This window comes from Xenia sp. Carnegie-2017, unplaced genomic scaffold (genome assembly GCF_021976095.1).
Source record: "Xenia sp. Carnegie-2017 unplaced genomic scaffold, XeniaSp_v1 HiC_scaffold_23, whole genome shotgun sequence".
NCBI lineage: Eukaryota > Metazoa > Cnidaria > Anthozoa > Malacalcyonacea > Xeniidae > Xenia > Xenia sp. Carnegie-2017.
The window spans coordinates 6,109,737-6,136,659 of NW_025813486.1; the positions used below are offsets into that span (position 1 = coordinate 6,109,737).

At 34.6% G+C, this 26,923-nt stretch overlaps 5 protein-coding genes across 7 annotated transcripts in view; 3 read left to right on the top strand and 2 right to left on the bottom strand.

The window, feature by feature from the left end:
- The window catches only part of LOC124449643 (tyrosine aminotransferase-like), a 55,492-nt gene that overhangs the window by 18,217 nt on the left and 10,352 nt on the right, over positions 1-26,923 (top strand). The gene's annotated exons all lie outside the window — the stretch shown is intronic.
- Positions 1,598-2,463, bottom strand: LOC124449640. The gene is made up of 2 exons (XM_047000594.1): positions 2,135-2,463; positions 1,598-1,998 (listed from the first exon to the last, which is right to left on the bottom strand). Exons 1-2 carry the CDS (start codon positions 2,342-2,344, stop codon positions 1,774-1,776), a joined length of 435 nt encoding a protein of 144 aa, XP_046856550.1. The 5' UTR covers positions 2,345-2,463; the 3' UTR covers positions 1,598-1,773.
- On the top strand, positions 5,002-6,605 carry LOC124448992 (protein ANTAGONIST OF LIKE HETEROCHROMATIN PROTEIN 1-like). The gene is made up of 3 exons (XM_046999936.1): positions 5,002-5,720; positions 5,973-6,078; positions 6,186-6,605. The coding sequence occupies exons 1-3, from the start codon at positions 5,002-5,004 to the stop codon at positions 6,603-6,605; spliced, it is 1,245 nt and encodes a 414-aa protein (XP_046855892.1).
- On the bottom strand, positions 6,557-7,742 carry LOC124448993 (zinc finger and SCAN domain-containing protein 20-like). Its single transcript, XM_046999937.1, has 3 exons — positions 7,322-7,742; positions 7,095-7,265; positions 6,557-7,017 (listed from the first exon to the last, which is right to left on the bottom strand). The coding sequence occupies exons 1-3, from the start codon at positions 7,740-7,742 to the stop codon at positions 6,653-6,655; spliced, it is 957 nt and encodes a 318-aa protein (XP_046855893.1). The 3' UTR covers positions 6,557-6,652.
- Positions 10,820-18,886, top strand: LOC124449632 (kelch-like protein 12). Of its 3 annotated transcripts, XM_047000572.1 has the most exons (3): positions 10,820-10,977; positions 11,346-11,432; positions 16,793-18,886. In XM_047000572.1, exon 3 carries the CDS (start codon positions 16,845-16,847, stop codon positions 18,621-18,623), a length of 1,779 nt encoding a protein of 592 aa, XP_046856528.1. In that variant the 5' UTR covers positions 10,820-10,977; positions 11,346-11,432; positions 16,793-16,844; the 3' UTR covers positions 18,624-18,886. The 3 variants fall into 3 exon arrangements, with proteins under 3 accessions (XP_046856528.1, XP_046856530.1, XP_046856529.1); XM_047000574.1 differs by lacking the exon at positions 11,346-11,432; XM_047000573.1 differs by lacking the exon at positions 10,820-10,977 and having other exon boundaries at positions 11,274-11,432.

The window sequence follows — 26,923 nt, forward strand, 5'->3', positions numbered from 1 at the left end:
GCAAAGAGGCACAAAATGCCGTTGCAAAATACAGTTCAACACCTGAATACATCGTGGATGCTGAGGTATATATTCCTGCTCCATAACTAAAGGGACACTTGTTGATATTAATATTGAAAGAGTATTTAGGAGTTATTTATGTCAACATGTTTTGTTGTTGCCCTAAAGCCATCGTCTATAATTTTGCTTCAGACAGCTTTATTGATGTCTACGTTAACACGAAGGACTCCTTATGAAGGCAGAAAAATCTAACTTTTCATCCTCTCCCCCCTTTCTTCCCCTCCACCAAGTTTTGGCATTCCATTGTATATTTCTTTAAAATACAACTCATTGACAACGGTCAACCGAAATGTGGCTGTTTTCTTGCGTTTCATCTCGTTATATCATTTGCAGTGAGTAATATCTTAAGCAATGATTTTTAATTAACACAGGGTTATAGCATCCTTGTTGAAAGTATTCTCCACTTCTCTCACCACCCCATTCCCTCGTCCTCTCAATTAGTTTTCAATAAGGAACAAAGTTCATTTAAGATTTAAGTGTTTCAGTCTCACCATTTAAATTACCGGGGGGTGAACGCGAGTAATGTATTCACCTACTTAAAATGTACTATGTCTATCAAAGTGAAGAGATCTTAGAAAGCAGCTCTACCTTATTTTGACAGAAATGAGAGAGTTGGGACCTTTCACATGAAAAATTCTATGAAAACGCCTATACTTCTATGTTTATGTTGTTTTCTTTACAGGATGTTGTGTTGGCCAGCGGTTGCTCTGGAGCAATCTAGATAGCATTGAACGCCCAAGTTGATCGTGGTGATAACATCCTAATTCCAAGACCTGGTTTCTCACTTTACAAATGCATCTGTGGATCGAGGGGGATTGAATCACGATCTTATAAACTCATTGTAAGTTTGTACAAGTTAAAGATCTTGAGTTTACGTTACTGTTTAAGATTAAAGACTGTTATAATTAAGTTCTAATTATGATAATGAAGATTAAGGACTGTCCTAATAATCATGATAATGGTGATCAAAAGATTCCCTACAAACTAACCTTGAGTGTTGATTTGGACTTTATGTTCAAATAAATAATGATTATTCATAATTTTCAGCCTGAAAATGGTTGGGAAGTCGACTTGGACGATATGGCTTCACATATTGACGAGAGAACAAAGCTTATTGTCGTTGTCAACCCATAAATCCCTGTGGTTCTGTGTACAAATGAGAACATTTGGAAGAAATTTTAAACAGTAAATATCTCAAGACATGTACAAATCTTTTCCGCCGATTTTACCAACAAACGCCAATACATCGCCGTAAAATTGATTTCAAGTGTAGCTCGATTTGAAAGCATCAGCAGCGACGAAGGCTTAAGATACTGGGATTTACACATCTAAATATCGTATCACAGCACAATCTGCCACAAAATGTTCGATCGAACTTCGTGGAATTATATTCCGCTATTTATTGTTAAGTAAAACGAGTTGGAGATTACAGTTTGAAAGATTTTTAATGATTTATATAAAGTATTCTTTGTTTTGGATATCATTTTTATAGTTAAAACTTAAAGTTAATATGTTAATGTTTCATTAAATTTTGTTCTGGCAGTGCATCAGCATTTATGTGCTAAAAAACATTTTCTGCTAAAATGTTGAAATAATCAACATAATGCAAAATTTATAACCTTCCTTGCCATACATACCTTCTTTTGTATTATCTGAATTGACACCAATGAACAATAGGTCAAGTAGCTTTTCTTGTTTTGTGAGTTCACAATGTCACTCGTCTTCCTGGTGCAGTCTGGTATTTATAAGCTGAAGCACCTCAATGTATATGTCAGCACCATTATGATTAGAAGGCCTTAAAGGATTAATGGTTCTTTGCAGCTCATCAAGATCTATTTCATTCAATGGAATGTTGGTTTCTGGAACAATCACTTGTTGCTGATCTGTTTCATGACATGCGTAGTTTTGTGTAAAGGTGGGTGGAAATTCTTGGTTTACCTTAGTGAATTGGAACATTAAATCAGATTCTGACTTCAACATACATCAATTAGCTTTGGATCCAGCCTGATGATTATAATGTAAAGTGTAGTCTAAAAGTAAAGTCATGAGTTATTGCATAAAAATATAAAAATACCTGCTGTATATGGTCATTTGAATTATTGGCTAAGCAAGATCCTTGGATCCATAGCTGTTCAGGTGATAGATTTCTTTCTGTTCTTATGGGAGATCTATTGTAACCTTCCTGGAAAATTTCCAAATTTCTGTTAATAATTGGACAAAACACATAATGCAATGAAAACACATTTTCTTCATTTGATGGATCCAATATTCCATTACTTTCCATATGATAGAATAAATGATAAAAAAGACTTGTACAACCAACAAAAAGATCTCGCCAAAAGCGCTCAATCCGTTGGTTGTGCACACTTCTTCCGGTAATATGACTTCCACGACCAGGTCCTCGTAAATGGTGGTTTAACAAAAATTGAGCAATACCAACATTTTCACCTCCTTTATCAGTTCTTACTCTGGATGGCAGTCCATATTGAGATACACCAGATAGAAATAGTCTTAGAACAGTATCAGCTCGATTGTTTGTGCTACAGCGAATAAATACCAGCAAATGTGAATAGCCATCTATTCCTGCATGAGTCACAAATCTCCATCCAAAAATACGAAACTACTAGCACATTTGTATGCAAAACTGAGATTTATTAACGCCCCGAATAGGTATTTTTTAGTAGCCCACCTAATCAATTTGTGATTGCCATCAACATGCCAAAGTGATAAGGGGCTAGCAACTTGATATTTACGTCTGTGCACTGCTCTAAGAGACAAAGTACGAAACAATGTACCCTGTGGATCAACTCTTCGCATCATTTCACGAATCCTATCCTGCTGTATTCGCAAACCTCTTGCTAAAAGCAATCCTGACATTGACATACGTTTGTAGCCAAGATTGGGAAACTCGTTCGTTAAGTTTCTTATGACCAACTCAAGATCTGAATCGTTAACGTCAGAATAACAATTAGAAACTGATAAACCAAACTCATTCATCCTCCTCTCAATAGTTCTTTTGCTGACTCCCAGAAGATTTGCCGTATCTTTCACTCTAAAACGCTTATCCAAAAAATAACGCAGAATATCTTCGTTTACTTCATACATTGGTCGCCCTGGTGTGCCACTGAAAACTTGAGGGCAGTTCAATGAAGAAGATGTAATAATAGCATGATGAACATTGACATTTAAAAGTTCTTTTGCGTTTGAGAATAACTGCAGAACAGCCTCTTCAAGCTCAAATACTTCAGCAAATCGCAACGTAGTATGGTAAAGACAATCAATACGAAAAACGCAAAAATCCCGATTTGGACTTCCTTCGAGGTCAGCAATACAACCCAAAATAGAGTTGCGAAGGAGTCTTACAAAGTATAACCTGTCTGCCATGTTTTAGGGTTGTAGACTTGTAGGTAAAACAATTGGTTTATTTTGTTTTCATTTATATTACCGCATGAAGAAAATAAATTATAAATAAATTATAATGTGATCGAGTAAAATTTGATGTTCTGCGAGTCACGAATAATGTTACGTCATCATAATGGAATGTTCAATAACAAAATGCGTTTTAACGGAAATTGAACAGGACAAAATCCGATTATAAAATTCCAGAATGCAATATGATCAAGACAAAATGCACATTGCAAAGGACAAAAGGCGCATTAGTAATTGGAAAATGTAGCTCTTAATTTTGGCGGAGATCACCCTCCATATATATGGTCTCAAAATCGTCCCACAGAATGTGTCTGTTACAATCACTTCTTAAATAGTGAGAACACTTGTAGAAAAGAGTAGTTTGGGCAAAAATGAGAATAGGCATTCTCGTTTATAAACGATTTTCTTTTCTCCCTACAATCCCCTTAGATTTCACAGTTTTCTCCATAGGTTTCCCCAACCACCTACAAATTACTTAATCTCCCTACTGTAAGGGATTTCCCCTACAAGTGGCTGCACTGACTTATACGCAGTGGTTTCATGTTCACGTGTTTCTTCGTTTCGTGACTCCCACGCGAGGAAGGTATTTAGAAAGAATTTTATTGGTTCATGGCTTTGGTTACATGCGGGAATTTCCCCTTAAAATATTGTCATATTCATTTCAATGCTTTAAACCGAAACAATAAACGAAGTGTGAATATATGTGTCTTCATTTTTTATCATTTTGATAAAAAAGAGAACATTAAAAGAAGCCTGCGTTTGGGGAACGACTTCAGACGCGAGCAATCTATATAAATACATAGAAAATAAGAGTTAAACAAAGTTTCCATAATTTCGAAAAAGCACTATTGCCAATGCACGTTTAATATAAACGACAAGTTTTTTGAGAATAGACATCTTTCAACATCTCATGATGCCATCTTCAGTATGAGTGAAATAATAGGTGATACGAGGTTTATATAAAAGTAATATGATATATAAATTGCTACAATAAAAAGGAAATAAGATAAATTAATGGGGGGCGTCCGAGCGTATTATAAACTAAATATTGTATTGAATTAAAAAACTTGAACATTGAGGTCAGGGTTAGTTTTGTTAATGTGGAGTGAATGAGGTGTCAGTAGTTTTGATGATTTACAAGCAAGAGGGTGAATAGTTGGTCTTACATGAGTGAGATTTAAGAAGGTGTCGGTAGATATGAGAGTTTTTGTCTGTTGTGGTATGTTCCCTGATTCTGATGGATAAATGGCGCGAAGTTTCACCAATGTATTGGGAATTACATCCCGCGCAATTGAATTCAGGATTCCCAGAATCAGGGAACATACCACAACAGACAAAGGGCCTGTTCACACTTAGCTCGCTTTAAGATCGATCCGAGAAGATCGATCTGAGATCGATCTTGTGAATGACCAAGGTCAATTTTGTGAGCGTTCACACTTACCTGACGCAACACGGAGCCGAGCTAGTTTCCTTGACAACAAAGTGTAATATTTATATTATTGCAATCCAAATATGGCGGACGAAGTGATCGCAACCATTTTCAATATTACATCTGAATACCACAAAAAGATGCGAATGCGTCGTGTAAGAAGAAAGAAATATTTTTTGAAACTGAGAAAGCAGCGAAGTAAAAGAAGGGACGGCCTGTTTTATTTTTGGTTTATTGGCGCTCTAGGAAATAAATTAATGAGTGAAAGACGTTTCTGGGTGGATGCAAGCAAAGGCACCGGTTTGTTCTTGGAAAAAAGTATCGATATGTGGAAAGATGATGGGTTGTGGCTAGAAAATTTTCGTATGTCCAAGGGAACATTCGATTTCATTTGCAACAAGATCAATGATACTCTTTTGCGTGAAGATACAAATTTCAGAAAGGCTATCCCTGTGCCAAAAAGAGTAGGAATTTGTCTTTGGCACTTGGCCACCAATGAAGATTTGCGTTCTTTAGCTTGGCGTTTTAGTATAGGAAAAAGTACAGCCTGTGAAATCGTGAACGAGGTTTGCCAAGCTATTTTTGACGTGTTACTACGTCTTGTTATCAAATGGCCAACGGGTGATAGACTGCAGAGTATCGTTGATGCCTTTCTAACGACATGCGGCGTCCCTCAATGCGCTGGAGCCATTGATGGCACTCATATTCAAATTGTAGCACCTTCAAATTCTGCACAAGATTACTACAATCGAAAAGGATTCTACTCTATTGTTCTCCAAGCTGTTGTTGATCATCAATACAGGTACCAAAACGTACTGCTTTTGTCAAGGTTGACTTAATAGCTTGTTTCAATGAAGAGTGCAATGACCTTTCACCTTCTAACAATTTTTAGATCCCATGGGGATTTTAACAGTGACTGATGTAAAATAGGTTTCTTATTAATTTAGAATTCTTAGTAATGTGTTTCATCCAGTTGAGTAAGTAAGTTACACAAAGTGAATTAAATTACACACACTTAAAAAGTAAAAAAATATATATTTAAAAAATTTTGAAGATTCACTGACATTTGCATAAAGTGGCCAGGTCGAGTCCATGATGCAAGAGTTTTGTCAAACTCAGGAGTGTTTGCAAAAGCTGAAGCAGGAAAACTTTTCCAAGATGTAAGTTTTCTGTTCTTATAATGAAAAGCTTATTTTAGGTCAGAGGCAAATTTTACTGCATTTTTGATAATAGCCACTAAAAAATTCATGATCTTGATATACTCTAGGGAGGAAAAGAGATATGTGGTTGCAATGTACCGTTCATGCTTTTTGGTGATCCAGCCTATCCACTGTTACCATGGTTGATGAAGAGGCATCCTAACGATGGCAATCTATGTCCTGCTCAAAAGAAATTTAATTACTACATAAGTCGAGCAAGGCAAGTCGTGGAGTGTGCATTTGGCCGTTTAAAAAACAGATTCAGATGCCTACTTAACAAGAATTATACAAATTTAGATCATTTGCCAATGAAAATTGCAGCATGTAGTGTTGTACACAATATATGTGAGAGTAGAGCTGACAAACTTTTTGCAGATTATGTTGAACTTATCCCTGATGATGAAATTTCAGAATTTGTTTTACAGAATACAGATGCAAGTGCAGAGCAAATTAGAAATTCTTTAACTGAGTTTTTGATAACACAATAAGCTGATGATAGCTAAATTACTCATGTTCTTAAATTAAATCAAAGTTTTTAATATGTTTGTTGACTTTCAGCATCATGGTGAACATTGTAGAATGGTTGTTGCACAGGCTGAGACCTCATTGCTATAGCATTTGCAAGAAGTGACATTGACTCCTTATAAACATTAAGCTCTTCCTTTCGCAACTCTCGCTCTTTTTCTGCTTCTTTTTTCATTTCAGACAAAAACATTTCATCAGACTCCTTGAGATATTTGTTATGCTCTTTCATTGCATTCTCGAATGCCACTTGCATGCTAGAGGGCTTTGCCTTTCCCCTTGGTATTCTTTTTCTTGGCACTGATTTGTTTTCACTTTGAGATGGTAGGGATTCCTCATTTGCTTCACTAGGTAACTTCTCATCTGCGTTACTGACATCTACATAACATATCCCATAAATGTTACGACGTAATAAAACAAAATATAGTACACACATGCAATGCTCTACTATTCACCTGCTTCAATGTAATCGCAATATGGGCAAACAAGTCTGTCATCATCAGCGTATACTGCAGTGCTGTTTCCAACATGGGCTCCTGCTGTCCTAAGCTCCACAAACTCATCGCACTGAGGACATTTTTTTTCAATGATTCTCCCGTGTCCGTATTTTCTTGTAAGCTCGTCTGCTATGAAACGCAAAACCAATATTTTCTTTCGCATAAAAAAACCACTCGATATCAACTCATCAACGATAACTTATCATCATCGTCATGCACGTTAATGCTTTTTATTTCAGCATCAGCTGATGAACACGTTGATTCATCAGATGTATCGATGACGTTTTTTAGACCCCTTGCTTCTGGTCTGTCACCCAAGAAATTGTCCATAACGTTAAAGAATTTAGGTTCCTTGCCTCTCCCAGCTCCTAATCGTGATAATGTGTCTTTGAACTTTTTGTATTCAGATCTCATATGCTTAAATTTAGTTCTACATTGCGTCCAATTAAGATCTATCCCTTTTTTTTTCATTATAATGCTGATTTTTTTATAAATATCAGCGTTTTTGTGGGTACCTTTCAACTTTTGTTGAATTTCTTCTGTACCGTACGCTGAGAGGAGGGCTAAACAGTCTTTTTCTGACCAAACCCATCGTTTTTGCGCCATTTTCCAAGCTTTTTTCTCTGTTTTGATTTTAAATTTTGAGAAAAATGTCTGCGTTTTTGCGGAAACGGCATGGGAGCCAAACTGTTCTATCTAAATAAGCTCACTTACGTTGACATATAAACCGGATCGATCTCAGATCGATCTCAGACCACCTTTCGAACCGAGCTGACTGAGATCGATCTGAGATCGATCTCAAATTTTAGCGAAGGTTCAAACTTAGCTCGCTTTACGTTAGATCGATCTGAGATCGATCTAAACGACCAGTGTGAACAGGCCCAAAAACTCATATCTACCGACACCTTCTTAAATCTCACTCATGTAAAACCAACTATTCACCCTCTTGCTTCAAAATCATCGACACACCGCCGACACCTCATTCACTCCACATTAACAAAACTAACCCTGACCTCAATGTTCAAGTATTTAAATTCAATACAATATTTAGTTTATAATACGCTCGAGCGCTCCCCATTAATTTATCTTATTTCCTTTTTATTGTTGTAATTTATGTATCATATTACTTTTATATAAACCTTGTATCACCTATTATTTCACTCATACTGAAGATGGCATCATGAGATGTTGAAACAAGTCTATTTTCAAAAAAGTTGTCGTTTATATTAAATGTGCATTTAAACGAAGGTTAGTGAAATCTTTTCACATTTTTAATTCTTTTGTCGTCATAAAAACCTTTCATCAATAAAATAGATTCCCTGTTAACCATACCAAAAAACCAACATTATTAAGAAAAATTATAGTTAACTAAGAAAATACTAACAGTTTTAGATAAATTTTGATGGGAACTTGTCTTATAAGAAAATTGTGAATCTAGATTGAGCCTAATTACTCCCACACACTTGGTCAGCCTAAATTGTTGTTTCTCTTCCTTTTACACATTCATGATGTTATATAAGATTATCATTACTTTATTAAAACCACATTTTGTAGACATTGAAAATCTTTTCGTGCATTCAAGTATCAATGATTTATACAATTTGCACTGTCTGATTTCATTTCCATAAAAGTTGAAGAATGTTTAGTATGCTCGCGTGACCAAAACAAATATAAATTTTATGATGCAAATATTGCATAAATATACTCATCGTAAACCAGCTCATCAGACAACTCTACGAGATGCTTTAATAGGTCTGGTACACTTTGTAAGGTGTTGATTAGAAATCGCTACTTTCATCGCTTTTATAATTTTTCAAGTGCTTTTCAATGTGAGATTTTTATTTGTGGTGAATACATTGCACATATAGTTGAAATTTTCATTACAATACCTCGACTTTAGCATTGACATTTAAAGTATGTTTACATTATACGCATATATATAAAAACTATCTATGACAACTTTAGTATAATTCAATTTGTTCACGCTATATTTTCATTGAAAATACTAAGCCCGCTCAGAACTCGGTTCCCGATGAATGAAATGCGGTAATAAATATCTATTTTTTAGTTTTTACTGTTTTATCTTCATTGTTAATGTTTTACATATGAGAAATAACATAATATACAGCTAAAACAACAAGAAATTATTTACCTCCAGCGGTTGTTTGAATTTTAAATATTTTTTCAGAAATTCACATTCTCAATATGTCGCAATTTCTATGCAATTCTATCATATGATATGTAAATAATGGCATTCCAGATTTGAGATATACTGAATACCCAACCAAGGTTTCTCAACTAAACAAAGCTTCCATTCTAAAAGAACACTCGCTGAGTGGGACTTCAAAATCATCTCATGACTATTCCAAGACATTATTTTCACTCCACTACTTGATTTGAAATATTTTAGCAAAAATCTTACCGTCGATAGACGAGTCTGCCGTTCATACGTAAGAGCACAACTTCTGATTCACACTCGATGAGCACGTATGAGTGAGAAGCCTCCCCCCTCACTTCCAACCTTCTTTGGACTAATTTGTGTCAGAAGCTTGTCTTAGATTGAGTGCAACTTAGTTCCTCCATGCATTCGGTCTGCTGAAATTTCGTTTCTCTTTCTAAGGCGTTCTTATGCCGTTCTTCTATTGTAACCACTTATGACAAGGGCAAAAAGTAAGAAAAATAGCCGTGGCAAAAGATTAATGTCAACAATAAATTGATGTTTGTTTTAATTGCTAGTTTTAAATAATAATTTGTACGCAAAAATATTCCTTTAGTTAAAGAAATTTTTGGTATGTTTGATATGTTATTCTCCCCTTCTACTCACGCACGCCTTCACATTTTGGCAATATGCATACAAACGAATTAGTGAAGAAAATAACGTTACATTCAACGAATGCTTTCTGAAATTTGAATGATGTGCTATGGATGTTTAAACATATAAGATTCTGTCGTGATCTTTTCTAGAATACTGCTTTTGTAAAAGTGACTAATTAATATGTCACATAGTGAAATAAATTGAACCTATTGCACATTCTTAGACGCAGAATGAACATTCAAATTATTGGTGATACTTTTAATTATTTTACAGTTAAGGACTTACAAAGCCATTTTAAGATTTTTGCATATCGTAATATGCTAGTTTGGAAATCTTCTCACCGTATGATTTTGTTACTAAAAAACCGATGACCATCTATCTTGTAAAAATTTACTCACTATTTTTTAAAAAAAGGGTTGTCAAAAATGAGTACGGCAAGGTTAGTACTCCAGTCCATTATGAAGCTCAATAAACCACAATCCCCTGCCTTTTTTGCAAACTCTTTTAGTCATACCAAAAATTAGCTAATGCATGGCCATAATTTTTCTACTGCCAGGCAATTTTGATCACTATTTCGTAATGCTGTAAAATACAAAAACCGGTTCCTTCTAAAAAACACTGTCCAAAACAAGTTTTCATTTTCTTTCTTTTCTTTAGAAGAAGCTAGTTTATTACTTAGCCATATTAATTAGCTATGTCGAGAGAATATATCCTTTGTTTTCTTACTTAGTCACGTGTTTCTTCCTTTCGTGACACCCGCGCGTGTAAGAAGTATAGAAGAGATTTTATTCGTTCTTGGACTAAGCGTTGCTCATTATCATACGTGTGAATTTCGCTTAAAACCGTTTTTTGCTGTCGTACTCATTTTAATGATTCAATCTGTGATTGCAAAGAAGGGCGAATTCGGGTTTTTTCACTTTTCTTTATTTCTGTTACAACAAGAAGATTGAAAGAGGTCTGTGTTTGGCGAGCAACTTCAGACACCAATAACCCATAAATGCAAAGACAAACAGATATTTGAGGAAGGTGAATAAAATAGTTTCTTATGACTTAACTCTTATGTCGTCATATAAATTTTCAATCAATAATATAGATTCGCTATTTTTTCCTTATTGTGAAAAACCAACATTATAAAGACGAAACGCAATGTAACAAGTATATACTAAAGCGAATTTGTGACACGAAATTGTCTTTAATTGAGCAATTTTTAATTACTTAACGCATTTGGTCAGAGCAAATTGTTGTTTCTCTTCCTTATTCATTTATTATGATTTTATTTTATAAACATAATTGTTTTAAAAGGAATGGTTATATGATTTTCAATGCTTTAAACCGAAACAAGAAACGAAGGGTGAATACATGTGTCTTCATTTTTTATCATTTTTTTGAAATAGAGAACATTAAAAGAAGCCTGCGTTTGGGGAACGACTTTAGACGCAAGCCATCTATATAAATCCAACAAAAATAAGATTTAAAAAAAGGTTAGTGAAATCCTTTCGCATTTTTACTTCTTGTGTCGTCATACAAACCTTTCATCAATAAAATAGATTCCCTGTTCACCATACCAAAAAACCAACATTATTAAGAAAAAATATAGTTAACTAAGCAAGTAGTAACAGTTTTAGGTAAATTTTGACGGGAACTTGTCTTATATGAAACTTGTGAATCTAAATTGAGCCTAATTACTCCCACACACTTGGTCAGCCTAAATTGTCGTTTCTCTTCCTTTTAAACATTTATGATGTTATATAAGATTATCATTACATTGTTAAACCACAGTTTGCAGACATTGGAAATCTATTTATGCATTCAAGTATCAATGATTGATACAATTTACACTGTCTGATTTCATTTCCATAAAAATTGAAGTATGTTTAGTATGCTCGCGTGACCAAAACAAATATATATTTTATGATGCAAATATTGCATAAATATACTCATCGTAAACCTGCTCATCAGACAATTCTACTCGATGCTTTAATAGGTTTGGTACACATTGTAAAGTGTTGATTAGAAATCGCTACTTTCATCGCTTTTATAATTTTTCAAGTGCTTTTCAATGTGAGATTTTTATTTGTGGTGAATACATTGCACATATAGTTGAAATTTTCTTAACAATAACTTGACTTTAGCATTGGCATTTAAAGTATGTTTATATTTTGTTCACTTGTTCAATTTGTTCACTTTTTTTCATTGAAAATACTAAGCCCGCTCAGAACTCGAGTTCTGATGAATGAAATGCGAATAAATGTTTTCACTTTTTTATCTTCAGTGTTAAATTTTTACATAAGAGAAAAAACCTAATATATAGCTAAAACAACAAGAAATTATTTAACCCCAGCGGTTATTTGAATTTTAAATATTTCTTCAGAAATTCACATTATTGTCAATATGTCGCAATTTCTATGTCATTGTATCATATGATATGTAAATAATGGCATTCAAGATTTAAGATATACTAAATACCCAGCCAAGGTTCTCGATTAAACAAAGTTTCCGTTCTAAAAGCACACTGCCTGAGTGGGACTTCAAAATCATCTCATGACTTTCCCCAGTCCTTACTTTCTCTCCCCTACCAGATTTGAAATATTTTAGCAAAAATCTTACAGTCCATAGACGAGTCTGCCTTTGACACGTAGGAGCACAATTCCTGATTGACACTCGATGAGCACGTATGATTGAGAAGCCTCCCCCCTCACTTCCAAGCTTCTTTGGACTAATTTGTGTCAGGAACTTGTCTTAGATTGAGTGCAACTTAGTTCCTCCATGCATTCGGTCTGCTGAAATTTCGTTCTTCTTTCTAAGGCGTTCTTATGCCGTTCTTCTATTGTCACCGCTCACCAGAAGGACAAAAAGTAATAAAAATAGCAAGACAAAAGATTGATATCACAAATACATTGTTGTTTATTTTAAATGCTAGTTTTACATAATAATTTGTACGCAAGAAGATTCCTTTAATAGAGACATTCTTGGTATGTTTGATATGTTCTTCTCCCTTCTTCCTACGTACGCCTTCACATTTTGCCAATATCCATACAAACGAATTAGTGAAGAAAATAACGTTACATTCAACAAATACTTTAAAATTTGAATGATGTGCTATGGAAGCTTAAAAATTTAAGATTCTGTCGTGGTCATTTCTAGAATACTGCTTTAGTGAAAGTGACTAATTAATATCTCACATATTGAATTAAATTGAACCTATTGCACATTCTTAGACGCAGCATAAACATTCAAATTTTTGATGATAGTTTTAATTATTTTACAGTCAATGACTAACAAAGCCATTTCAAGATTTTTGTATATTGTAATATGCTAGTTTGGAAATCTCCTCACCGTATGAATTTGTTTTTGAAAAACCGATGACCATCTATCTTGTAAAAATTTACTCACTATTTTTTAAAAAAGGTTGTCAAAAATGAGTACGGCAAGGTTAGTTCTCCAGTCCATTATGAAGTTCAATAAACCACAATTCCCTGCCTTTTTTGCGCACTCTTTTTGCCATACTGAAAATTAGCTAATACATGGCCATAATTTTTCTACTGCCAGGCAATTTTGATCACAATTTTGTAATGCTGAAAAATACAAAAACCGATTCCTTCAAAAAAACACGGTCCAAAACAAGTGTTCATTTTCTCTCTTTTCTTTATAAAATGCCAAGTTTATTACTTAGGCATATTAATTAGCTATCTCGAGAGTTTATATCCTTTTTTAACTTACTTAGTCACGTGTTTCTTCCTTTCGTGACACCCGCGCGTGTAAGAAGTATAGAAGAGATTTTATTCGTTCTTGGACTAGGCGTTGCTCATTATTATACGTGTGAATTTCGCTAATTCGCTTTAAACTGTTTTTAGCGGTCGTACTCATTTCAATAATTCAATCTGTGATTGCAAAGAAGGGCGAATTCGGATTTTTTACTTTTCATTTTTTCTGTTACAACAAGAAGATTGAAAGAGGTCTGTGTTTAACGAGCAACTTTGAGGAAGGTGAATGAAATGGTTTCTTATGATTTTATTCTTATGTCGTCATATAAATTTTCAATCAATAATATAGATTCGCTACTTTTCCTTATTGTGAAAAACCAACATTATAAAGACAAAACGCAATGTAACAAGTATATACTAAAGCAAATTTGTGACGCGAAATTGTCTTTAATTGAGCAATTTTTAATTACTTAACATATTGAGCAATTGTTGTTTCTCTTCTTTATTCATTCATTATGACTTTATTTTATTAACATTATTAGTTTAAAGTGAATGGCTTGAACCCAGAAGTATCGTTGCATGTTTGTAGATGTAGATCTGTCAGGTTAGTATAGTCCTGAGAAAAACTGCTGGTGTTGATGTTGAATGATGTTTGGACAACATTAGCGGTAGTCATCTTCAGATCGAGTCACGTAAGGAGTCAGCCGCTCTACCTGTTGAGCTACCAAGCCTACAGGGATTGGAGACGAGTCAAATCATTTTTAAACTGCGTATGGACGAGAGATTCCCGATATTATAGCATTTTACTGGATGGCACCGTGTTTCGACTTTATTCCAAAGCCATCATCAGAGAATATATATAATATATTTAACTTTTACAAACCGGTTTCATACGCAGTTTAAAATAGATTTGACTCGTATTCCATCCCTGTGAGCTTGGTAGCTCAACAGGTAAAGCGGCAAACTAGTATCCCGAAGGTGCGAGTTCAAATCTCGTCCTAGTCACATGTTTTTCATGTGCATATTAAAACCTTGTTAAGATTAATATATAATACATATTCTCTGGTGATGGCTTTGGAATAAGGAGTAAGGTTAGCGGTATTCGTTGTCTTGTTAGCGGTATTTGTTGTCTTGTTCATACGTCATCGTATTGTCAGTACAGGAAATGTGTGAGTATAAATTGTGTAATGTCATCATGAAAGTAATGTTTGAGGTTGTATTAAACCGTGTTTGGTAAGGACCGGTGTTGATCTTTTGGTGGTTGTTCTAAGTTGGCATACCAACTTTCTAACGTAAACCCTGCATTGTCTATGAGTCAGTGCTGTAGTAATGCATTTTGCCGGTCCCAATGAATGCTGTGTTTTGTCAGTTGGTGATGTTCTGCACTGTGATTAGTTTTGTCTTGTTTCTTTGTTCCTTATTTTGTTCCAATGTCGTTCCTTCAATCCAACTGTCTTGGCTCCATGCCAATCTGTTTTCCTGCACTGTTTAATTATTTCCACTATTCATTTTGTGATTAGTTTTATATGCGACACGTATGCCATTATAATCGTAAGATACGCAAGATAGTCTCAGACTTATTACCCAAGTTGTTACTGCTATTGTTGTTTATTTTATTTTATTTAGTTCACGTTCATTGTGTTTATAAGTGTTACGTTTATGACATCAAAACTTTAGTTTCCTCATCCATGCCACTGTGCCACTCACCCATATTTTCACTCTTGGTCCCTCCCTCACTCCATGTCACACTGTACTCTCCCACTCACCCTATGTCACACTGTTATTCCTCACTCACTCTATGTCATACTGTACTCCCCCATTCACACTATATCACACAAGAGCCCCCACTCCCTCTATTTCACACGGAAGTCCCCCAACACCCTATGTATCACACTGTAGTCTCCAACTGACCCTATGTCACACAGTAGTCCCCCACTCACTCTATATCACAATGCAGTAACCCACTCACTCTATATGTCACACTGTAGTCCCCAACTCACTATGTCACTAGCTGCGGAACTTGAGATTTTTGTGAACTTTGCAAATGCATGAAGATGCATGAACGACATTCAACGACCCAGAATAACACTGCAACGGTCATTCGACAAACTGAAGATTGTCAACGTTATCAGAAAAACGTAAGCACTAGTTGCACTAAATATCATTGAATGAATTCTGTTGAAAAGGTCAAAGTGATTTTAGTCTTATAAATTAAAGCAAGACGTACTGATCGACACAAACTATTGTAACAACAAATACAATATATAATATAAATGCAAAATTAATAAACTAGAGCAGAATCAGCGAGAAAAGTGGTTACGGTTTCTACACAGAATATACCTCATTATGTTATTTTTCCTAATTTGAATAAACTTCCCTTCTCTTTTAAAAGCTCTCAATTCGATGTATTTCCCTCGTTGTCGCTTTTTTACTTTCGTCACTTGACAATGTAGACTTTCAGCCATATTTAATATTAGCTAATAAATACACTTTACATGTCACTACACACATCAATTTTCATGTCTTCAAACACACGCAAACGATACAGAATCGATTAAATAACAGGACTAAATAGTGGACTATAAATATCGTCTACTCTTTGTAAAGTCTTCCTGCAGAGAGAGATCTAGGATAATCTTGTAGTAATGGTGTTCTACTTTTTATAAGAACTCGTTCGGTCAGTTTAGTTTCCGGCTTGTCAAAAATGATCCCTAAATCGCAAAAATGCATTACGCGTTCAGCGGTTTTCTCAAGAAAATAGTCATTCATTGTCATGTAAAGTGTTGTAAAGTAACTCTTGAATGTGTGCCGTAAACTATCATTAAATCAACAACATAGCAGGAACATTGATTTTTATTTGGATTTTGTTCGTATTTTAAAATTCCCTTCATTTTTCTGTCATTATCGATTTCTTCTTTTTCTATGTAAATTGAAAAATTTTCTTGCAAAGGTAAAATCTGATCTTTGGAAAATGCTGTAAATCGTTGCTGTAAACTTATTAATAACCATTAATATGATTGTTTGAAAATTTAGAAAAAATTTAGAAAAAATTTAAAAAAAATTTTAGAAAGCATTTTATTTGAATCGAGTATTCATACCAACACAGCTAATTTTACTAATGTTTTTGCTTTTGACAGAGACGCAATAGATTTATACACAAGCTCTACGAGTTCAAATCATCAAAACGCCATGTCTCTAGATAACTTACTGCTCCCCTCATTTCAATTTTTTATGGACATAGCCCGAGATGCTGCAGCAGAAAGGCTAGAAAAGGGTGACGTTGGTAATGAAGGATTTCGGAAATTTATCAAGCGCGATTTACACGACATCAAAACAAAGCTAGATAATCTTTCGAAAATAGACCTTTACTCCAGTTTGGACTACTTGGAAGACGGATTTGATATATGCATTGAGAAACTAAAAAGTGATTTAAAATGTGAAGAAGCAAGTAATAGTGTTGAGTCTCAGGCAACTTCTAGTGCCATCGCCACCAGGTATGATCATGATTCCCGTGCAAAGGTTTTTTTATTAGCAAAGGATCGATTTAAAAAATCTCGTGAAGAAGCAACAAGAGCTTTCAACAACAAAAATTTAAGCTTGGAGGACAAAATATTTGCCGTTTTTGTTAAGATCATAGCACAAATTTTTGAATGTCCGGAGCACCAGGAGATTGTCTTTGGTTTATGTGTATCTTATATAAAAAAGCTACATCAGTTGAAGGGTGTTCAAGAAATGTTCTCTCTCACTATCGGTGGTGGCTGTTGGGCGATGTTCAATCAGTCCCGAAGAATGGAAAACATAAAGTCTGTCATTCTTCTCAACCATTATTTATATCATCTCATTGCGAAGATCAACAACAATCATGATCATTTATCAACTTGGCCAAGTATTGAACTTGAAGACGGAAAAATGTTTAATCCAATACAGGACTGGCGCAAGAAATTCGCTGTCGAGTCTTGGTATAAAAATTTGATTGAATCCCAAGAAATGGAAAAAATAAAAACCATGATGATTGAACTTTTGGACAAGACAACTATAAATGAACATTTTACTCCAATATTGACATCACCAGTTGAGTTAGTTATGGATGTATTAAGAAATGGTATTTTTGTTGCTGGAGGCAACAGAAAAAGTGTTGAAATTTTTTCATGGAAGGAGAAGAAATGGTTTAAAATTGCATCGATGGAAGATTATCACTTGAGTACTTCATCATTTATTTATAATGATAATTTATTCATTGTTGGAGGTTATGGCTGCAAGTCGTTGCAGACATTGAATATAAAACAGTTACCTTTGACATGGAGAAAATTTCCTACAGAGTTTCCTTATGAATGTCGGGATCATCAAACTGTTGTTTATAAACAACAAATCATTCTCATTGGAGGAGACATTGCTGGCAAAGGACGATCAGATTTGATCAGTGAAATAAAGATAACAGGTACAACATCTTATGTTTTGAAAGAGTTGTGTCATATGCCTGAACTACGTTGTGGCCATGGAGCTGTTGTTGTTGATGATAAAGTTGTTATTTTTGGAGGACAGCAATATGATGGCAAAGATTTGTCCAGTGTCTTGGAGTTTGATCCAAGGACTCTTACATTTAAGGAAATGCTTCCATTACCTCATCCATTGACTGGAATGGCAACAGTTCAATGGAGAGATGAAGTTATTCTTCTTGGAGGTTCTGATGGAAAAGAAATTTTGAACAGTGTTATCATGTATGACAGCAATACAGGTGAGATAACAGTCTTACCATCCATGTTTGAAAAGAGATCTTGGTGTTGCGCAGTTATAGCTGGTGATACAATTGTTGTCATGGGAGGTAAGAATGTTAAATATGAAGATCTTGAATCAGTGGAGTATTTCGAAATGGGAAGTAGTTCTCTATGGACATGTCTTCCTTCAATGAATAAATCACGATGGAGAGCCATTGCTGAAGTTTTACCTTTTGGACAAAAGTATGTCTAAGACACAAAATTTCATTAAGTTATGAAACGTTATAACTCATCAATGTTCGTTTGGACTACATTGGATGACAAATGTGTAAAATTTACAATGTATAGTTCAAAAGTTTATATAATCATTGACTATTTTGATAAATTTCTGAAATAGGTGAATGTCTTTTGTATCTAAATAAGTCTGAGTTTTTAGAGAATAGTTTATAACTTTTTCTTGTCCTTGTTTAATTGCAGTTTATTGACCAATAAAATACAAGTTTTTCATGCTAAAAATCACTTTACTTAAAATATTTTTCGTAGTGGCAAAATACTTTATTTCCCAGTTTACCATCCACCACATTTACAAAAATCTATTAATTATGTTACACATTTGAAATGTTGTGAAGACAATCAGTTTGTAATTAATTTCTTATTCGCGAACACAATCACTTTCTGCATTACTGAAGTAATAATATTTAAGCCTGGTTCACACGAATAAAACAAGCACGAACGTCGAGACTTTTGTTACTATTGCTCTAGAGGTTTATAATGACAAACACATAGGGATTTTCTTTAAATCTTTTTTTTGTTCTTCTCTTAGCTTATGCTTGAATTTTTCCCTTATGCCTGCGCTTATGTCGATGCTTATGTCAAATGCTTCCTTGATTATCTTTGTTTTATCTTTTATCTACGCTTGTGCTTATCTTTATTTCACTCTTGTGAACCAGCTGGCTTTAATTTTCAAACTCATTTCTTAAAACCATTCGTTTTTCACTGATTTTAAAAAATCATAGTGGGAAAATGAAATCCAAAATTCGTTTTTTGTTTTTTAAATCAAAAATTGAATTCAAATTTTATTTTTTGCTTTTTGGTGTTTCGCGAAAATTGAAAATCGAATCAATTTTCGTTTCTTGTTTCTCCAGTTATAGTTCATAAACAAACGACGAAACATAACACCACAGTTGTCTTTACTTTTAACAGAGCAATCAGAGGAGGGAGAGTAAGAGTAAAATTAAGTTTTTGTACAAAGAAATAATGAATCAGCAGAAAATTAAATTATTATTTATATCGAACTAAGGTATGAAATTTTTGTCTTAAAAGTTTCGTCGACAAAAAGTGTTAAAAATCTAACATTATATGTGGGGATTTTTAGCAAAAAACAGGCATGTTTTTATTTGTGCAAGGTAATTTGATATTGTGTTTTACGCTTATATTTTGTATAGCAAAAAAGTGTAGCTCTTTTGCTCCCCAATGATATATGTTTTTTATTTCATAACAATGAGAAATGATCGGGTACCAGGGGCGGATCTAGGCCATGGCGAAAGTGGCTTGAGCCACGGTCAGAATTCTGCCACTTAAGTTTTTCCAGGGTTGACTTTTCATGATTAAAAGTTTTGCTCAAATACAGCAAAATTCGATCAAAAGCCAAACTTGAATAAATTTTGTAATTTTTTTGTCAAAAATTTGTGTTAACAGAACAAAAACTTCAAATTAAATGTCTTGTTAAAATAGTATTATCATCCAGTTAAACTCTGAACTGTAAAATCACCGAAAGCGTCTCGAATCTTGCCGAATACACCATGACTATGCTCGGAATATGCTCGTAAATTCGAGCCTGCAATCTCAGAATGAAGAGCCACGGTCAGCGTTCAAAAAATTTCGCAATAGTTGCTAAATATAGTAACCTTCAGCCACGGTGCAGCGTTGCAAGCCAATCACAGGGAACGTTTTGGTCATGTACGCCATGGTGAGCCACGGTGAATGTATTTTGATTGCGCAATAAATACAAGTCATATGTAATAGCTCGATTCTTGTCGACTTGAAAAACGTTACTTTTAGTTCTACTCAGCGATTAGGATCAATGGAAGCTTCTAAAAAGATCGATGTTCTTGAAATGCTCGTCCAAATCTTTCAGCAAGAGAACGCTTGCGAAATTTTTTCTGGTGAATTGTCTAACTTGAGACAATACTGTGGTAAAATAATCAACGAGGAAAGGCTTCGTCGTATAAATTTTACTGGTGATATTATGCTACGAACTTGTTCATTTTGAAAACTGCAGTTCCCTGAAAGCCAAATTGAAAGATCAAGACCCAATGTCCCTGTTAGGTAAGAATTTACATGTATTGGGGTATTAATTTATGTTTTTATTTACGTTTGACATCTTGGCCTGAAATATATGATCAATCCGTTAATTTTCAGCTATTCATATTTAGTGTATCATGTAAAATATATGTCTAAAGCTGTCATTATTTTGCATACTCAGTCTGTCTAATGTACGGCCTAAATAATTTTAATTGTTACTGTCTGTTAAAAAAATGTTTTACTTCAATATTAGTCAAAGCTAGTCCTTTTTAAAATTTAACCCAATCAATAATGTATTATCCTTGTATTCCTGGCATTTTATGTTATCCCCTGGTTTAAGAAACTAACATATTTTGAATAACTGTTACTTTCTTTCGCGATTTGTAGAGAATATTGATGCTATAGTAGATGGAATCAATAAGTCGTCTGAATCCTGTTCGACATGCCTAGACTAGTTCCAAATCTTAGACTACCTGCCTATGACTTTGACTTTATCATGATGTTACCAAATTAACACAAAGAGAAAATAACTTTCTCAATTTCAATATTTTTAGTCTATCTTTAACAGTATTGGTTACCCCTATTTATTCTAATGTCAGAGTCAGTCTAGCAGATTTGTTTCCAGGTATAACTTGGTATAACAAAGCAACCATTGATACTTAAATACTAATTTTTCTTTTAGTACTTTAGCCAATGGGAATTGTCTGTTCAATGCATGTTCTATTGCATTAGTTGGGAATGAGACTCTCTCTATTTACTTGAGATTCCTAACTAGTGTTGAAATGTTTGAGAATGCAAAATACTATTCTACCCATCCTGTCATCGAGTCCCAGGATAAAAATGGTGCGTTCACTTCACTTAAAAATGCCTTTGCCATGTGTATATCCGATGCAGCTCTAACCTCTTTAGAAAATGCGAATGAAATTGCAGCAGTTTTACAAGAAGCAGTGGAAACAGCGAATAATTACACCTTTTCACCCTTGATGTGTATGTTTGCTTTGTCCACAGTAATCCAGTGTGCTATTCAGTCATACTACCCAATTACTAATGATGCTGAAGTGAAAGGAAATTCGGATTCGTTGGCTAAAATGTTCAATTGTACAATATATCCAAGAGATTTTGTTGATGGGAGTGCAATTGACTATGTCCATATCTTTCGTTGTGCTGCGATGCCACCTTTTATTTGGTAGATCAAAAATCCCATCCACCAAAATCATTTTGTTACTTTGTTTTAGAGGACCACCTTTGAACATTGCTTTTATTAATCTTGCTATCTTTACCATTGTTGGATAAACATCTTTGCTGCTGTTGGAAGAAGATCACCTTTGAACATTGCTTTTATTAATCTTGCCATCTTTACGGTTGTTGGATAAACATCTTTGTCGCTGTTGGAAGAAGATCACCTTTGAACATTGCTTTTATTAATCTTGCCAACTTTACGATTATTGGATAAACATCTTTGCTGCTGTTGGAAGAAGATCGCCTTTGAACATTGCTTTTATTAATCTTGCCATCTTTACCATTGTTGGATAAACATCTTTGCTGCTGTTGGAAGAAGATCACCTTTGAACATTGCTTTTATTAATCTTGCCATCTTTACGGTTGTTGGATAAACATTTTGTCGCTGTTGGAAGAAGATCACCTTTGAACATTGCTTTTATCACCTTAACTTTATGATTATTGGATAAACATCTTTGCTGTTGTTGGAAGAAGATCGCCTTTGAACATTGCTTTTATTAATCTTGCAATCTTTACGATTGTTGGATAAACATCTTTGCTGTTGTTGGAAGAATACCACCTTTGAACATTGCTTTTATTAATCTTGCCATCTTTATGGCTGTTACAAAAGGCATCCTTGCTGATTTTCGAAAAAGACCATTTTATGGGGCAACAAAGAAGGAGAATTATTTTTTTGTAGTGAACTGTCTTTTGGTTATTCACTGCAAAAATAACATGCTTCATCTTTCTCTCACTCCTGTGGCAACAATCCTGTGATTACAGAAAGTTACGGAAACTGCGTTGATTTTACATTAGACACCACAACGTAAGTAAAATTTTTATTTTTCTATCCGAACAGAATTAAAAAATGGCGATATTAGAAATTTTTTTAGATAAGATTATAACTAAAATATTGTTATATTCAACATTAAAAATGCCGGAATTCGCTTTTCCGAGGGTCTAGATTTCAAAATTTTCTGGGAGAGCATGCCCCCAGACCCCCAAAGCGTTGTCTCGCGCCCAAGGCGCTCGCTACGTCACAGGGCCACGGTCAGCCCAGAAGCTGGATCCGCCCCTGAAAAATGTAGCTCTTTTGCTCCCCAATGATTTATGTTTTTTATTACATAACAATGAGAAATGATCGATTACTTCTCAAATAAAAATTATAACTCGAAACTGCATTTTTTTATCATTGGAAATTGAGTTCTGCTTAATGAGATTTCATCGCCATTTTAAAAGAAAGCAAAAGAAACAGTGGATTTCCCAATAAATAGTAAATATTCTATATGGAGATGAGATAAATATTATTTCACAAACAATTTGCAACATTATGTTTTATTCGTTCATTTTCACGCTTTTATTCGGTGGTTCGTAATCGTAATACTGCAAAATCTCAAGATTTGTCTTGTAACCTAGCAACTGTCTTTTCTCTACGTATTTCGCCTATCTTCAGAGGACGGAACCATTGAGTTCTATAATAACTGCAGCGGCTATCTCTCAAAAGTTGATTCAAGTTTGTTTTTGCGTTTGAATTTCATATCAGAGTAATCATGTAGACGCATTTACATGAATTTTGAAAATTTTTGTGAAGAATCATCGCAAAGGTAGAAATAAGAATAAGCCATTTTATTTCAGATATATTTGTAAAACTTGTAGTTTATTGTAACATTTCATCAACAGTTTCAAACTATTCATAGCATGTCTGAGATTCAAATTAGTGGCCGGCACAATGGTGCGAATCAATTTAATTTTCCAGTTCATTTTACCTTGAATTAAATATTTATGATTCACACATTTACTATATTTTGACATCATTTAATTACACAATTTGCACTGATACCATAACAATGATTTTTGTTGCAATTAAATAATATCGATAATAATTTTATCTACATCTAAAATGTGTTGACAAGGTTATGACAGAAGTCAACATTGAAGAACTGCATGAAAAATTGACCACATTGATCTGTAGCCAGTCTTCATTGTCATCCTCTCTGCATATTTTGCAAACAGCCACATTTTGCTTCCTAAGATATTCATAATGAATTCCATATAGAAATATTCAAACAAATGTTATTTATGCCTTACGGTGTGATATCATCATAGCAAGACCCAAGTAATGTTGAAAGGATTCGTTTTCTCTCAGTCTCCATGTTTGCTGGTTTTTAATCAAAGCCAAGCACTAGACATCAAGCAAACTGATGCAAAATGAGCAGTTATTGAATAATCATGTTTATAAAAATAGCTATTCAAGTAAAGTTAGGCTATTTCAAGCTTACCAAACATATGTACACTCCACAGTCATACATATCTTCCTGTTTACAATGGAGTGGCTGAAAACGTTGCCATTAGCTTGAGTTCCAACCTGTTTTTACATCTACCAAAGCACTAAAGCAGTGACAAACAATGACCACATGAAGGATAATATTGATTGTTGAAAATGATTTTTGGGCAAATCTTTTAAGATCAAGTTTGATGATTACCTTAGTTTGTTTATAAGATACATCATCGTGTATTAGGTGTCTTTTTGTCTGCACTTCCGCCAAGTGAGTCAAAGTAGAGTCTTGTTTTTTGAGAGCTATTGGCAGTAGTTCAATTCTTTACTTTGATGCCTTAATTTCTTCTGTTTCACTCTCATACAACAATTCTTGCTCAACTAGCTCTTGAAGTGCGTTCTGGGATGTAAATTGTGAGTGAAAATTATAATTTGTAAGCTCGTGTCGAAGGTTTGTAGAAATGAAAATTATCTTACCTTGTTTGATAATGCAGCGCGCTTTTGACTTGTAATGCTGCAGGATCATTGTTTGGTATGGTTATTAGTAGCTTCTTTTTGACAGAAAGGCAATTTTTATGAGTACTTGATGATACTCCAGTTATTTCTTTTTTCAAGCCTTTTTGTTTTACTTCTTCTGAGGGTAAGCGGAAACATTCACTGACTGGGCAATTTCCGGTTAAAGATTTCGTGCATTTTATTTGCGTAGTCAAAGCGCTTCTCATAAGGTTTTTTAGCTCGTTGACGGCAAATGCCTGATTTCGAACGTAGCTCAACTTCTCAGCAATAATTTTTCGCGTTTGTGCAGTTTCCTTTAGTTCACCAAGATTTTCTGTCTTAATTTTGTTTTCTGCTTTGTTTCGTCTTCGCACATCCTCTTGCACTATTACGTCATAGTATGCTCGGCAATCTCTGCATTGCTCTTGTTGTTTTCATTATCAGTCCACCTCGTGTTTTCTCTTTTTTCATTTTCTTCTTGACTCAAGCCATTTGTCCAATGTTATGAAAACGCTGTTTTACGGGTTTAATGGAAGAACTGTGAAATTCATTCTTCAATTATTGAAAATTGCGTACATGTGTTTTTATGGGAATTGCGTTTTTCTCCACGAATCACAGCTACACTTTGGAACACTAAGATTGATTTCATACCATTTAGTTTTGTCTGATGAGCTCCTAACGCGGAAACCACCTTTATTATTGTCGATGCAATCAACATCATTATCACGAATATCGCGCGATGCGAATGAACTTTTCATACAGTACTTGATAAAGTAGTTTGGACGATTATGCAAATAGTATGGAGAAGTCTTGTTGACCTTTATGTATTGGCTGCTTTGTTTGAAGTTGTTGTCTTTGTAGTGCTGATAAGAGTCTGGAAGAAATGACTCTACCATTAGTGTAACTACACCATATCTTCATTTTTCGATAGCTCTTGGAAGATAATTGTACTTTAAGTGCCTGTTTTGCGATTCGACGCCATTGTTGGTGTTCACGATATTAACAGCTTGTTGTTTTCTGAGAATTTGAGCCCACTGTTCTTTGCAAGTGATCCATGTGTTTTCAACGTAGCTTTTGATATGGGCTTTCTCATAAACTGATGAGCTTCGAAGTGCTTCCAATTCATCGTCGAACTGATTTTGATGTGTTGATCTTGCCACTTGCTGTAAAAGGTGGAGAAATTCTTGCTGTTGTAATGAGCTGAGACCGTTTTTGGCCAACCGTGGCCATCTTTGCCAAGCCTGAATACGGTGAAAGTCTCATATATAAACATGTGCGTCTGGAAACAGCTTTACTAAGGCGTTTATTTCTGGCGTTGTAAAGTCTAACATGAAGTAAGATGGTCTCCACGATGTGTTTCCTTGTTCTGACAAATGAATTCAGCCACAACTTTATACCCAACACTAGTATGAACGCAAATGCGCAACACGTATTTGTGGTTCTGTACGTTGCATTTATCAGAGCCAATTTGGATCCACATGATTTTAAAAGCATTTGTTGCCAGTGTTCTTGGTGAACAAATAGAAATGTCTGCTTTTTTGCCTGCCAACTATTATTTGCCGTCATTCCTTCCGTTGGTCTGTAAAAAATATTGCATTTTTTATTTGTTTTCCAGACGTCAGCTTTGTGTTTTAGTGATTGTTGGTCATCTTTCCTGAACTTATTGACAGCAATGGCACTGGAAATGTAATTGCGCAAATCTTGCTTCGTCGGATAATATTTTCTGCAGTTTGCACCAGGTCGTTCGTTGGATGATAAATTTTAGAAAAGCTCTTTTTCTACATAATCGTCCAGGCATCGTTTCATCTCGTTGGGTTGAGTAACGTTCTTACTGAAAAGTTCGTGAATTTTACTTATTACTCGTTTGTCAACGTTGTAGCTGATTTTGACAGAAATTCCAACTACATGATTCTGGTGTTGTGATGATAAAGATAGGTTCACGTAGCACTTTGATGAGGTGTTCATATTGTTTGGAGTCTTACAGATGTCTGCTTTTAGTTTATCTAAAACTGCTTTTTTTCTCCTTTTTTTCAAGCTGTTCGCTGTTGGATAAAGAGTTTTGTCAAGATAGTAGTCCTTAAAAACTTTTATTTCACGAATCTGGATTGTTGCTGGGCAGCTAAATTTTTGACTGTTCTGCAATTTTTAATATGTTTTGGTGGCGTAATTGTGCTTGGCAGATTTTTTTTGTTAAACCGGCGAATAAATTGGAAATTCAGAGCTCTGACATACGTAAAGTATGTACATAACAATCCCTCTTC